The sequence below is a fragment of the Hyla sarda genome, chromosome 1 (genome assembly GCF_029499605.1).
Source record: "Hyla sarda isolate aHylSar1 chromosome 1, aHylSar1.hap1, whole genome shotgun sequence".
Lineage (NCBI taxonomy): Eukaryota > Metazoa > Chordata > Amphibia > Anura > Hylidae > Hyla > Hyla sarda.
The window spans coordinates 356,042,572-356,056,215 of record NC_079189.1 but is presented as its reverse complement, the minus strand read 5'-3'; the positions used below and the strand labels follow the sequence as shown (position 1 = coordinate 356,056,215).

The following is a 13,644-nucleotide window of genomic DNA, read 5'->3' as shown; positions in this document are numbered from 1 at the left end:
GCCAGGGGAGAACCCTTACAGCGTGCACTGGAATCTATATATAGTAATGAAGGGCCGTGTATGCTCCTGACCTGCTCACACTCGCCGTTCGCATCCGACTGACGAAGTGGGAGGAGGAGCGGAGAAGTATTAACGCTCAGAGCCGAAATATCACGAGAACTCGGCCGAGAGTCTCGTGATAGGACGGGAACTGAGCGCGCAGCGCAGCGATAGGTCGGCGGTTGGAGGAGGGCACGCCTCCTCCCCGCCCTGCCGACAGCGCGCGAAGATAGCGGAGGAAGATGAAGGCGCGAAAAGGGAGAAAATGGCGCTGGTAAGAGAAAAGAGAGATAGGGTGGAAGCGCTGTTTAATTGTATGTAAAGCTAAAAAGCCAGGCCAAGAGTCGCGTCGGGAATCGCGATCTGAACTACAATCGCGATCGGAACGCAGCAAGAAATAAGATTAGTAGAGTAAAAGACATATATAGAAAACATATGAGAGGAATAAGAAACGATGAATAGTACTGAGTAAATCAGTACAGAAGAAGCAATATACAGAATCAATGAGGATAGAAACATAAAAATATATAAATCCAGTAATACTTATCACTTAACTGACTGCCATGAGCAGAAAGAAAGAGGAGGAGTGGTTCCAGACAGCCCTTTATATATGAGCCAGTCGGGCTAGGAGGGGTGAAGAGAGACACAAGGGCTGCTGGGAGATGTAGTTCTAAAGTTTTTTCTTTGGAATTTGAGTTTTGTATGGTTTTAAAAAAATTTCTGCTATGAGCATTAAAAAGAAAGATTTAATGCAAGATACGAGCCTCCTGTCTGATATATAACTGTTATTTTTCCACATAGGGGGCGGTTTGAGTCCTCATTTTTTGCGCCGTGATCTGAAGTTTTTATTCCTACCATTTGTTTTGATCAGACTTTTTGATTGCGTTTAAAAAAAAAATTTATGGTATAAAAAGTGACCAAAGATACACTATTTTGGAGTTTGGCATTTTTTTGCATGTACGCCATTGACCTTGTGGTTTAATTAACAATATATTTTTATAGTTCGGACATTTACACATGCAGCGATACCACATGTTTTTATTTACACAGTTTTTTTAATGGGAAAAGGGGGGTGATTCAAACTTTTATTGGGGAAGGGGTTAAATCATCTTTATAAACTTTTTTTTTCCCTTTTATTTTTTTTTGCAATGTTATAGCCGCCATGACCATGCGGGTATGATGCGAGCTCAGCTCCTGAGGTCTCTTCATAACCCTCCCGTGCCGCAGCACCGTTTAGAAATGGCGTTTTGCGGCAAGGGGTTAACAGAAAACCAAACAACATTTTAAAAAACTTTTATACACGTTTTTAGACCTCCAAGGGCACTTTCATAGGCAAACATTTGATTGCTTTTGCAGTTCACTGTTCACTTTGAACTGTTAAATCAGCATTATACTATTACAGTATGCCTGTGCCAGATTGTACAGGCAGATCTCCCATGGCGTGCATGGAAGCCTTCAAAAGATCTCTGGCTGCCATGGTAACTGATTGTCACCTATAAATTGTGTCAGAAGTGTGCCAAACGTTCCCTGACGTGTGGCACCGGTCAGTTCAATTTTTGCTTGCCGTGATTGCTATTGATCCGCATCATGCAGAAGGTTATGCTGCAGGGATCTGACTGCAGACTGATGCCAGCAGTTGCAGGCAAGTGTCTGTTGTAAGATACAGCCAGCACCCGCCACATATAGAGCAGGCTTAGCTCCTGATTAGACATGAGCGAAGTTACAGTAATTTAATTTGTCGGCAGTTGCTGACTATAGTCTTCATTAATTAGTTCAGCTTTCAGGTGCTCCTGTGGGCTGGAAAAGGTGGATACAGTCCTAGGAGAAAGTCTCCAGCCCCACCGGAGCACCTGAAAGCTGAACTAATTTATGCAGGCTAAAGTCAGCAACTGCCGTGCCGAGAAGTTTGTGACGAATTGAATCACTGTAACTTCGCTCATCTCTACTCCTGATCATGCTGTATGTTTAATGACTGCTAAACATCGTAAAGAGTATCAGCAGATTTAAGGGGTTTCAATGATGCCTGTTTGCTTCAATATCTGAATGCTTGTGGGCTTATTACAATTCTTTTTAGTAGGGATGTCCCGATACCGATACTATTATCGGTATCTGGGCCGATACTAGCCATTTCCCTGGTATCGGGGACTCGTTCAATGTCCCCGATACCTGCTGCCGCTTCGTTGCCCCGCTCTCCCATCCTCCTGTCCGCATCATGGCGTTCCATGGAAGAGCATGTGACACACATATCACTCCACCTCATCCACTGCGCCCAGCGTAACGCTACGGAGGAAGCAGAGTGACATGTATGTCACACGCTCCTCCATAGAACGCCATTATGCGGACGGGAGAACGGGTCAGCAGCACCCATCAGAGGACAGCCACAGGTGAGCTGTTTACAAGGGTGTGGGCTGCGGTCTACAGGGGGCCTGCTACTAATGTGTAAAGTGGAAGCCCTGCTGTTTACAAGGGGGGCTGCGGTCTACAGGAGGGCTGCTCCGAACATCTGCAGGGGGGCTGCTGTCTAAAGGGGGGCTTGCTGTCTACAAGGGGTGCTGAGGTCTACAGGGGGGCTGCTACTAATATCTGCAAGGGGCTTCTGTCTAAAGGGGGGCTTGCTGTCTACAAGGGGGGCTGCAGTCTACAGGAGGGGCTGCTACTAACACCTGCAGGGGGGCTGCTACTAACACCTGCAGAGGGGGGGTTGCTGTCTACAAGGGGGGCTGTGGTCTACAGGAGGCGCTGCTACTAACATCTGCAGGGGGGCTGCTGTCTTAAGGGGGGCGCTGCGGTCTACAGGGGGGCTGCCACTAATGTCTACAGGGGGTGCCTACTGTCTACAAGGGGGGGGCTGCTACTAATGTCTACAGGGGGCTGCTGCTAGTGTCTGCAAGGGGATACTATCTAATATTAAAGGCAATCTTACAGCAGAGTCACCTGCACTAACTTGAATTTATAGGTAGATGGTGCAGGTGACCCGGTTTCTACCGCTGTTCACCATGTGGTCATCAGTCTCGCCCATAATGCAAATGTTTTGTTCTGCCCAATGGAGAAGAGAGAAATCTTGGCTCATATTACAGTAGCCCACCTCCATTACGCACAACAAGGACTAGGGATCGACCTATTATCGGCTGATAATCACGGTTTTGGGCATAATCGGTATCGGCAATTACCTTGCCGATAATCCGATATTGCCCCGTCCGCACCGCGACCGCCCCCCCACGACCCGCCGCACCGCGTCACCCCCACCGCACCGCCCCACCGTGTCACACCCCCCACCGCACCGCCCCGGCACCATTGCCTCCCCCATCCCCGATTTTATAATTACCTGTTCCCGGGGCCCGGGGTAAACGCTACTTCTGGCTCCTGCTGCGTCCTGCGTTACGCTATGCGCAATGACGAGTGACGTGACGCGACTTGACGTCACCGTCAGTGCGCACAGTGACCGCCACCGGAGACCGATGTAGAGTGGACCCCGGGAACAGGTAATTATAAAACCGGGGATGGGGGAGGCAATGGGGCCGGGGCAGTGCGGTGGGGGGTGCGACGTGGGGCGGTAGGGGGCGCAGAGCGGTGTGGCGGTGGGGGGGGGGAGGCGGCGATAGGACTCGGGACCCCCAGACAGGCAGGGGGAGAGAAGCGGGCGGCGGTCTATGGCACCGCAAAAGCCGCTGCAGTTCATTGATTTAAAGCGCCCGCTTTAAATCAATGATCTGCAGCGGTGTCGCGGGGGGATAAATAGCCAATAACTTATACCGGAATATTGGTATAAGTTATCGGCTATCGGCCGATAACTTATCGGCCGATATTGGTCGATCCCTAACAAGGACCCACATATCCTACGGTAAGCAGCACCAGAGATCGGGTCACCCTGTTGTCAGATTCCCTTTAAAATATAAGTACTCGTACTTGGTATCGGTGAATACTAGAATTAAAGTATCGGTACTCGTACTCGGTCTTAAAAAAAAATGGTATCGGGACATCTCTACTTTTTAGTTGTTATTATAAGTCTAGCTTTTTGCATACACAAGTATCTGTGTTGTATGTATGCATTGTCCAGTATGTAATGTATTAAAATAGGCTTGAAAGTTACAGGCCAATCTTTTTTTTTTTTAAAGAAATGTATGAATAAAAGAATGCCAAATTCACTCAATTGTTAAAAGTTAAAAGGGTACTCCACTGGAAAAAAAAAATTGTAAATCAACTGATGACAGAAAGTTAAACAGATTTGTAAATTACTTCTTTTAAAAAATTCTTAATTCTTCCAGTACTTATTACCTGCTTTATTCTCCACAAGCAGTTCTTTTTTCTGTCTGACCACAGTACTCTCGGCTGACACCTCTGTCCATGTCAGAAAATGTGCTCCTACTCTGGACAGTTCCTAAAATGGACAGAGGAGTCAGCAGAGAGCGCTGTGGTCAGACAGAAAGGAAATTCAAAAAGAAAAGAACTTCCTGTGGAGCATACAGAAGCATATAAGTACTAGAAGGATAAAAAAAAATTAATAGAAGTAATTTACAAATCTGTTTAACTTTCTGGCACCAGTTGATTAAAATATTTTTTTTCCAGAGGAGATAACGGGGTTTAAGCACATCTGTGCCAGGAAACACATGTTCAGTGATAACAACACATATGGGACATTAAAGGGGTACTCCACTGGAAAAAAAAAATGTTTTATCAACTGGTGCCAGAAAGTTAAACAGATTTGTAAATTACTTCTATAAAAAAAAGTTTATCCTTCCAGTACTTATCAGCTGCTTTTATGATCCATAGCAAGTTCTTTTCTTTTTTAATTACCTTTCTGCCTGACCACAGTGCTCTTTGCTGACACCTCTGTCCATTTTAGGAACTGTTCAGAGCAGGAGAGGTTTTCTATGGGGATTTGCTTTTACTTTGTACAGTTCCTAAAATGGACAGAGGTGTCAGCAGAGAGCATTGAGGTCAGACAGAAAGGAAATTTAAAAAGAAAAGCACTTCCTGTGGATCATAACATCACCTGATAAGTACTGGAAGTATTTTTTAATAGAAGTAATTTACAAATCTTAAAAGAAAAAAGAAAATTGTAGGTGCAGCTCACAATGATATACTTGCCAAGGTGGAATGGGGTACACACCTATACCACGGTGTGTTGGAAATATCAATATAAAAATAGGAAAATGGTTTCCCCCACCTCAAGGCTCGTGTTTATATTATTACAAAGATAATGCAATAACACCGTGCTTCAATTATTCTATTATTTTATTAAAATTTATCATATGAATTTAAATTCCACTCTCACAGGGCCCTTGTGGGAGAAGAAATATATTTAAGATACAAATAAAAATACAAAACAGTAAAAACAATGTGCCACTCAATTGCTATATTGTTTGCAAAATTAGATTCATGGACAACAAAATATCTGTTAGATGTAACTGTACTTTAGATTGTAGCAACGATTGCTATAATATTGTTATATTGTCTCTGGTGAGATTTTACAATATAACTGTAAGCTATAACAAGTGATGCAATAAATGTTGATCTATTACCGAGGAAGTGAATGCAGAGCCTCGTGTTATCAGCGTCTGACGTCAGAGATCATGCGGACCATGGGAGCTGAGACTGGTAAGACCCAGACTTAGATGCAGGTAAGTCCTGGGGATGGATTGCCCATTCAGAGCTGTGGATATTGTCCAGAGTGTAGCTGTCCAGAATCTTGACAGTAAAGTCCTTTAGGCAATGAGTGGCATAGATAACATCAATAAATATTATAATTATTGATGTTATCTATGTTACATAATAATTATTGAGGTTATCTATGCCACTCATTGCCTAAAGAACTTTACTGTCAAGAATCTGGACAGCTACACTCTGGACAATATCCACAGCTCTGAATGGGCAATCCATCCCCAGGACTTACCTGCATCTAAGTCTGGGTCTTACCAGTCTCAGCTCCCATGGTCCACATGAACTCTGACTTCAGACTCTGATAACACGAGGCTCTGCATTCACTTCCTCGATTCCATCGGGCGGCATAATCCGGGTCCTGCGCCGTCAGGACCAGCCACCACGAGACTCTGCATCCATCTCCTCGATCCCTCGGGCGGTATCACCCGGGCCCTGTGCGGTCAGGACCAGCCGCCACCTGTGCATGCCAGCACATATTCCTGCAAGTATATCTGCAGCTCAGCGAGTAATTGCCGACCACAAAGAACTGGTAATAGATCAACATTTATTGTAAAATCTGACCAGAGACAATATAACAATATTATAGCAATCGTTGCTACAATCTAAAGTACAGTTACATCTAATAGATATTTTGTTGTCCATGAATCAAATTGAGTGACATATTGTTTTTACTGTTTTGTATTTTTATTTGTATCTTAAAAATATTTCTTCTCCCACAAGGGCCCTGTGAGAGTGGAATTTAAATTCATATGATACATTTTAATAAAATAATAGAATAATTGAAATACGGTCTTATTGCATTATCTTTGTAATAATTAGAGATGAGCGAACTTACAGTAAATTCGATTCGTCACAAACTTCTCGGCTCGGCAGTTGATGACTTTTCCTGCATAAATTAGTTCAGCTTTCAGGTGCTCCGGTGGGCTGGAAAAGGTGGATACAGTCCTAGGAGACTCTTTCCTAGGAATGTATCCACCTTTTCCAGCCCACCGGAGCACCTGAAGGCTGAACTAATTTACGCAGGATAAGTCATCAACTGCCGAGCCGAGAAGTTCGTGACAAATCGAATTTACTGTAAGTTCGCTCATCTCTAGTAATAATATAAACACGAGCCTTGAGGTGGGGGAAACCATTTTCTTCTTTTTATATTAATTTACAAATCTGTTTAACTTTCTGGCACCAGTTGATAAAAAAAAATGTTTCCACTGGAGTACCCCTTTAAGGCTGCCTTTTGCAGTCCTTAGCAATAGAGCACAGATGTTATGGATCAATGTAATGCAATAGCATTACATTGATCTATGGAAGCCATCTAATGATTATAGGCCAAAAAGTGTATTTTTTTTTTTTTTTTGTTTTTAAAACTTTTTTTTTTTAAATCCATCCATAAAAATTCAAATAACCGCCTTTTCAATTTTTTTAATAAAACACTGTACAAAAACGAAAAAATGCACAAATTTGTTATCTCCACATGCATAATTTTCTGACCTATTAAATTATGTTTCTGATCCTGCACTTTGAATGGCATAAACACAAATAAATTCCAAACACCAAAATTGCAGATTTTTGGTTACAAGAACTTAATAAAAAATAAAAAAAAGTTGTAGGGGTAAGAATATAGTAATGAACTGTTTTTTTTTTTTTTTTTGTTTGTTTTTTTCAAGATTTCAAATTTATTACTTACCATAAAACAAAAAATTCAAGTTTGGTATTGTTGGAATTGTACTGACCCATAGAATAAAGATAGCATGTAAGATTTGCCATATTTTGAACTTCCAAAAAATTATTGCCTTACAAAATTGAGCAATTCCATATTCTATTACATATAATTGTTTTCTGGCTTTGTAATACACTTTTTTTTTTATCATACAATGTATCACAGGAAAGTACAACTTGTCAAGCAGAAAATAAGCCCTCATACAACTTTGTCAGTCAAAAAAATAAAAATAAAATAAAGTTATGGGTCTTAGAAGGTAAAGGCGAAAAAACTGAGCCAGAAAAAAAAATTGCTGGGTCATGAAGGGGTTAATTTGAAAAAAATTACTTCATTTCTGTTTTCACTTACGGTTTGCCCATAGCAACGAATCAGATTGCTTCTTTCATTTTGGCCTTGTTAAAAATGAAAGAAGCAATCTGATTGCTATGGCAACTCGGCAATTTCCCCTCTGGACAGGTTTTGATAAATCTCCCCCTTTATGTGCACCCTAAAGGTTGGAATGAACAGAAGGCTTAGTCATTTTAAAGTAGCAATGTCACAGGTCCAAATGGTTTGGTGACAATGATTTAACACTGGAATCTACTACCATCGTTGTTTATTATTTGCTTAAACATGAAAATAGTACTTGGTTTAAAATACACTATTCTCTATTTGGCAAAACAGATTCTTGCAGGACTCCATTTACATGGATCTCATATATTTTGTGACCCAAAAAAATGTTCATAGGGATTTATGTCACAATGTTTTTTAACCTGTTGGGGACGAAGGGCGTATGCATACGCCCTTGCGTCCTGGTACTTAAGGACGAAGGGCGTATCCATACGCCCGTGGGAATTTCGGCCCCCGCCGCGCGGGGACCGGGCCGGGGTGACTGCTGATATCTATCAGCAGGCACCCCGTGCAAATGCCCAGGGGGGTCATTAGACCCCCCCATGTCGGCGATCGGCTCAAATCGCAAGTGAATTCACACTTGCGATTTGCGCCGATTCCGGGTCATTACGGGTCTATGGTGACCCGGAATAGAAGGGGGATCGCGGGTGTCTAAGACACCCACGATCCCCCTAAAGCGATAGGAGTGAGGTGGCAGAGTTGCCACCCCTCCTATCTCTGCTATTGGTGGTCTAGACGCGACCACCAATAGCAGATCTGGGGCGGAGGGGTTTACTTTCGTTTTCCCCGTCCTGCCCTCCCACAATAGGCGGGACAGAACGGGGAAAACGAAGAGGAGCGGGCGCCGGAGTCCACTTACCCCTCCGGAGGCAGCGGAGCGACGGAGATCGGCGGCGGCGTGCGGCAGAAGAGGACGGCTCCCGGACGCGACGGAAGCCGGTGAGTAGTTGCATAGCAACATCTAGAGGGCTACAGTTTGAGACCACTATAGTGGTCTCTAGACTGTAGCCCTCCAGATGTTGCAAAACTACAACTCCCAGCATGCCCAGACAGCTGTTTGCTGTGTGGGCATGCTGGAATTTGTAGTTTTGCAACAGCTGGAGGTCTGCAGTTTAGAGACCACTGCACAGTGATCTCTATACTGCCCTCTAGATCTTGCAAAACTATAACTCCCAGCATGCCCACACAGCTGTTTGCTGTCTGGGCATGCTGGGAGTTGTAGTTTTGCAACATCTGGAGGTCCACAGTTTGGAGATCACTGTTCAGTGGCCTCTAAATTGTAGCACTCCAGATGTTGCAAAACTACAAATTCCAGCATGCCCACACAGCAAACAGCTGTCTCGGCATGCTGGGAGTTGTAGTTGCGTACCTCCAGCTGTTGCATAACTACATCTCCCAGCATGCCCTTCTGTGATCAGACATGCTGGGAATTGTAGTTTTGCAACAGCTGGAGGCACACTGGTTGGAAAATACTGAGTTAGGTAACAGAACCCAACTCAGTATTTTCCAACCAGTGTGCCTCTAGCTGTTGCAAAACTACAACTCCCAGCATGTACTGACAGACCATGCATGCTGGGAGTTGTAGTTTTGCAACAGCTGGAGGCTCACTGGTTGGAAAATACTGAGTTAGGTAACAGAACCTAACTGAAGGTTTTCCAACCAGTGTGCCTCCAGCTATTGCAAAACTACAACTCCCAGCATGTACTGACAGACCGTGCATGCTGGGAGTTGTAGTTTTGAAACAGCTGGAGGTTTGCCCCCCACCCCCCAATGTGAACGTACAGGGTACATTCACACGGGCGGGTTTACAGCAAGTTTCCTGCTTCAAGTATGAGCTGCGGCAAATTTTTCGCCGCAGCGCAAATTCCTAGCGGGAAACTCACCGTAACCCGCCAGTGTGAATGTACCCTAAAAACACTACACTACACTACACTACCACCTAATAAAGAGTAAAACACTACATATACACCCCCTTACACTGTCCCCCCCCCAATAAAAATAAAAAACGTATTGTACAGCAGTGTTTCCAAAACGGAGCCTCCAGCTGTTGCAAAACAACAACTCCCAGCATTTCCGGACATCCACTGATTGTCCAGGCATGCTGGGAGTTTAGCAACAGCTGGAGGCACCCTGTTTGGGAATCACTGGCGTAGAATACCCCTATGTCCACCCCTGTGCAATCCCTAATTTAGTCCTCAAATGCGCATGTGCTCTCTCACTTTGGAGCCCTGTCGTATTTCAAGGAAACAGTTTAGGGCCACATATGGGGTATTTCCGTACTCGGGAGAAATTGCACTACAAATTTTGGGGGGCTTTTTCTCCTTGAAAAGGAAAAGTTGGGGTCTACACCAGCCTGTTAGTGTAAAAAAAAAAATTTTTACACTAACATGCTGGTGTTGCCCTTTACTTTTTATGTTCACAAGAGGTAAAAGGAAAAAAAGACCCCCAAAATTTGTAACGCAATTTCTGCTGAGTACGGAAATACCCCATATGTGGGCGTAAAATGCTCTGCGGACGCATAACAAGGTTGAGGAGTGAGAGCGCACTATGTACATTTGAGGCCGAAATTGGTGATTTGCACAGGGGTGGCTGATTTTACAGCGGTTCTGACATAAATTCAAAGTAATAAATACCCACATGTGACCCCATTTTGGAAACTACACCCCTCACGGAATGTAATAAGGGGTACAGTGAGCATTTGCGCCCCACAGGGGTCTGACAGATTTTTGGAACAGTGGTCTGTGAAAATGAAAAATGTAATTTTTTTGTTTGCACAGCCCACTGTTCCAAAGATCTGTCAAACGCCAGTGGGGTGTAAATGCTCACTGCACCCCTTATTACATTCCGTGAGGGGTGTAGTTTCCAAAATGGGGTCACATGTGGGGGGGTCCACTGTTCTGGCACCACGGGGGGCTTTGTAAATGCACATGGCCCCTGACTTCCATTCCAAACAAATTATCTCTCTAAAAGCTCAATGGTGCTCCTTCTCTTCTGAGCATTGAAGTTCGCTCGCAGTGCACTTGACGTCCACATATGGGATATTTCCATACTCACAAGAAATGGGGTTACAAATTTTGGGGGGCATTTTCTCCTATTACCCTTTGTAAAAAAGTAAAAATTTGGGGAAAAACCAGCATTTTAGTGGAAAATTTTTTTTTTTTCATTTACACATCCGACTTTAACAAAAAGTTGTCAGACACCTGTGGGGTGTTAAGGCTCACCGTACCCCTAGTTACATTCCTTGAGGGGTGTCGTTTCCATAATAGTGTGCGATGTGGGTTTTTTTGCTGTCCTGGCACCATAGGGGCTTCCTAAATGGGACATGCCCCCCAAAAACCATTTCAGAAAAACTCACTCTCCTAAATCCCATTGTTGCTCCTTCCCTTCTGAGCCCTCTAGTGGACCCGCCGAACACTTGACATACACATATGAGGTATTTTCTTACTCGAGAGAAATTGGGTTACAAATTTTGTGAGGATTTTTTTCCTTTTACCCCTTGTAAAAATTCAAAAACTGGGTCTACAAGAACATGCCAGTGTAAAAAATGAAGATTTTGAATTTTCTCCTTCACTTTGCTGCTATTCCTGTGAAACACCTAAAGGGTTAACACACTTACTGATTGTCATTTTGAATACTTTGAGGGGTGCAGTTTTTATAATGGGGTCATTTATCGGGTATTTCTAACCAGAAGACCCTTCAAATCCACTTCAATCCTGAACTGGTCCCTGAAAAATTCCAATTTTGAAAATTTTGCGAAAAATTGGAAAATTGCTGCTGAACTTTGAAGCCCTCTGATGTCTTCCAAAAGTAAAAACTCGTCAATTTTATGATGCAAACATAAAGTAGATATATTGTATATGTGAATCAATACATAATTTATTTGGAATATCCATATTCCTTATAAGTAGAGAGCTTCAAAGTTAGAAAAATGCAAAATTTTCTAATTTTTCATGAAATATTTGCATTTTTCACCTAGAAAGGATGCAAGTATCGCCGAAAATTTACCACTAACATAAAGTAGAATATGTCACGAAAAAACAATCTCGGAATCAAAATTATAAGTAAAAGCATTCCAGAGTTATTAATGCTTAAAGTGACAGTGGTCAGATTTGCAAAAAATGCTCCCGTCCTTAGGGTCATAATGGGCTCCGTCCCCAAGGGGTTAAGGTTAAATCCTACATTGGGGTATAATACGTTTAGATAGATAAGTTTACATATGTAAATTTAGTTATTTACATCTTTACATCTTAAAAATCATGTGTAACATTAAATCAGTCAGATTTGTCACTAATTGCATTGTCTTACCATCACAATTGTAGGTAGCATTGAGTTAAATTGAAGATAACATAAAGCTGCAGTTTCCATGCTGTGCAATTGGCCTGTGTATTATTTCTACACAGCAAGCTTATAATGCTGCTCTTTTCCTTTGCTGAAGAAGAAAAATCATCTACAGTCTGACAAGCCATTCATTCCATAATACTGTACTACACGTTCATTCACTTGGTTTGAGTGCTTCGAATTTCCTGATTATATACAAAGAAAATTTTGTAAAATGCCAAGGCCTTATAAGTTAAATATAATAGTGTGATTTAAAAAAACTATGTTGAAATACTGGACACCATAATGCAATGTTTTAATATGAATCGGTCATGTCAGCTTAGCATGCTAGTTTGATCCTGTTCTCATAGTGGCACCCTACCATTACAAGTGTCTTATTATGCCTCCGTACAAGAGTTAGTAATACTTTTAGCATTTTGGTTTTATAACTGTTAGGTTTTATTTGTTCTACATTAAAGAAAAAGTCTTATGCCCGACAGTACAGAAAAACTTATCCCCCCTCCATGTATCTCTATAGGAGAGCAGTTCGGCTATCTTCGGCTCTCCCATAGCGTCTGACAGAAAGTTAAACAGATTTGTGAATTACTTCTATTAAAACATCTTTATCCTTCCAGTAATTATTAGCTTCTATATACTACAGAGAAAGTTCTTTTGTTTTTTTGATTTCTTTTTATTTCTTTTTTTCTGTCCACGGTGCTCTCTGCTGACACCTCTGTCCTTATCAGGAACTGTCCAGAACAGGAGCAAATAATCATAGCAAACCTATGTTGCTCTGAACAGTTCTTGATACGGACAGAGGTGTCAGCAGAGAGCACTGTGGACAGAAGGAAAAAAAGAGATCCAAAAAGAACTTACTCTGTAATATGCATCTGCTAGTAAGTACTGGAAGGATAAAGATTTTTTAATAGAAATAATTTACAAATCTGTTTAACTTTAATGGCACCAGTTGATTAAAAAATGTTTTCCACCGAAGTACCCCTTTAAGAACATACCATGAAAACCTCATATAAAAGCTGTCATTGCATTTTTTTAATGCAGTACTGCTATGCAGTTTGGAGGATGCCATTTCTTGTATGTGCTGAAACACTGTTTTCTTACTATTGTGTGTATTTGGGAAATATACACAAACTGCACATTGCCAGTTACTTGAAGCTTTTTTTTTTTACAGGATTTCCGGACATCACAAGGCTTAAATTGATTTATCAAGCAACATTTTGGAATTTAATTGTTTTCATTCATCCAGTAAGCGATAGTACATGGAGCGAACATTAAACTGAAGAGACAGCTAGCATTAAGTGCATTAGGGAAACGGAATTTCTGATACGAGGTTCATCCCAAGGGACAATCTTTTTGCTATACAGTTCTTAGGTTAAGCCACATTTGCATTTCCATCCCAGCATTTATATTCCATGGATTTCACACAGGAAGAACTTACTGTATATGGTGGTTCTCCACACTTATTTCTACACAATAAATAAAAAAAAATATATATATATATATAT

At 42.2% G+C, this 13,644-nt stretch overlaps 1 protein-coding gene across 3 annotated transcripts in view; it reads left to right on the top strand.

The window, feature by feature from the left end:
- Positions 1 to 13,644, top strand: part of KDM4C (lysine demethylase 4C) — a 459,478-nt gene that overhangs the window by 422,829 nt on the left and 23,005 nt on the right. Inside the window, exon 20 of one of the 3 annotated variants that reach the window (XM_056521858.1) lies at positions 13,311 to 13,384. The exons of the other annotated variants lie outside the window; for them this stretch is intronic. Coding sequence (XP_056377833.1) covers positions 13,311 to 13,340 — 30 coding nt within the window. The 3' untranslated portion in view covers positions 13,341 to 13,384. Of the gene's footprint in view, positions 1 to 13,310; positions 13,385 to 13,644 lie in introns of those variants that run through there. 3 annotated transcript variants of the gene reach the window in all.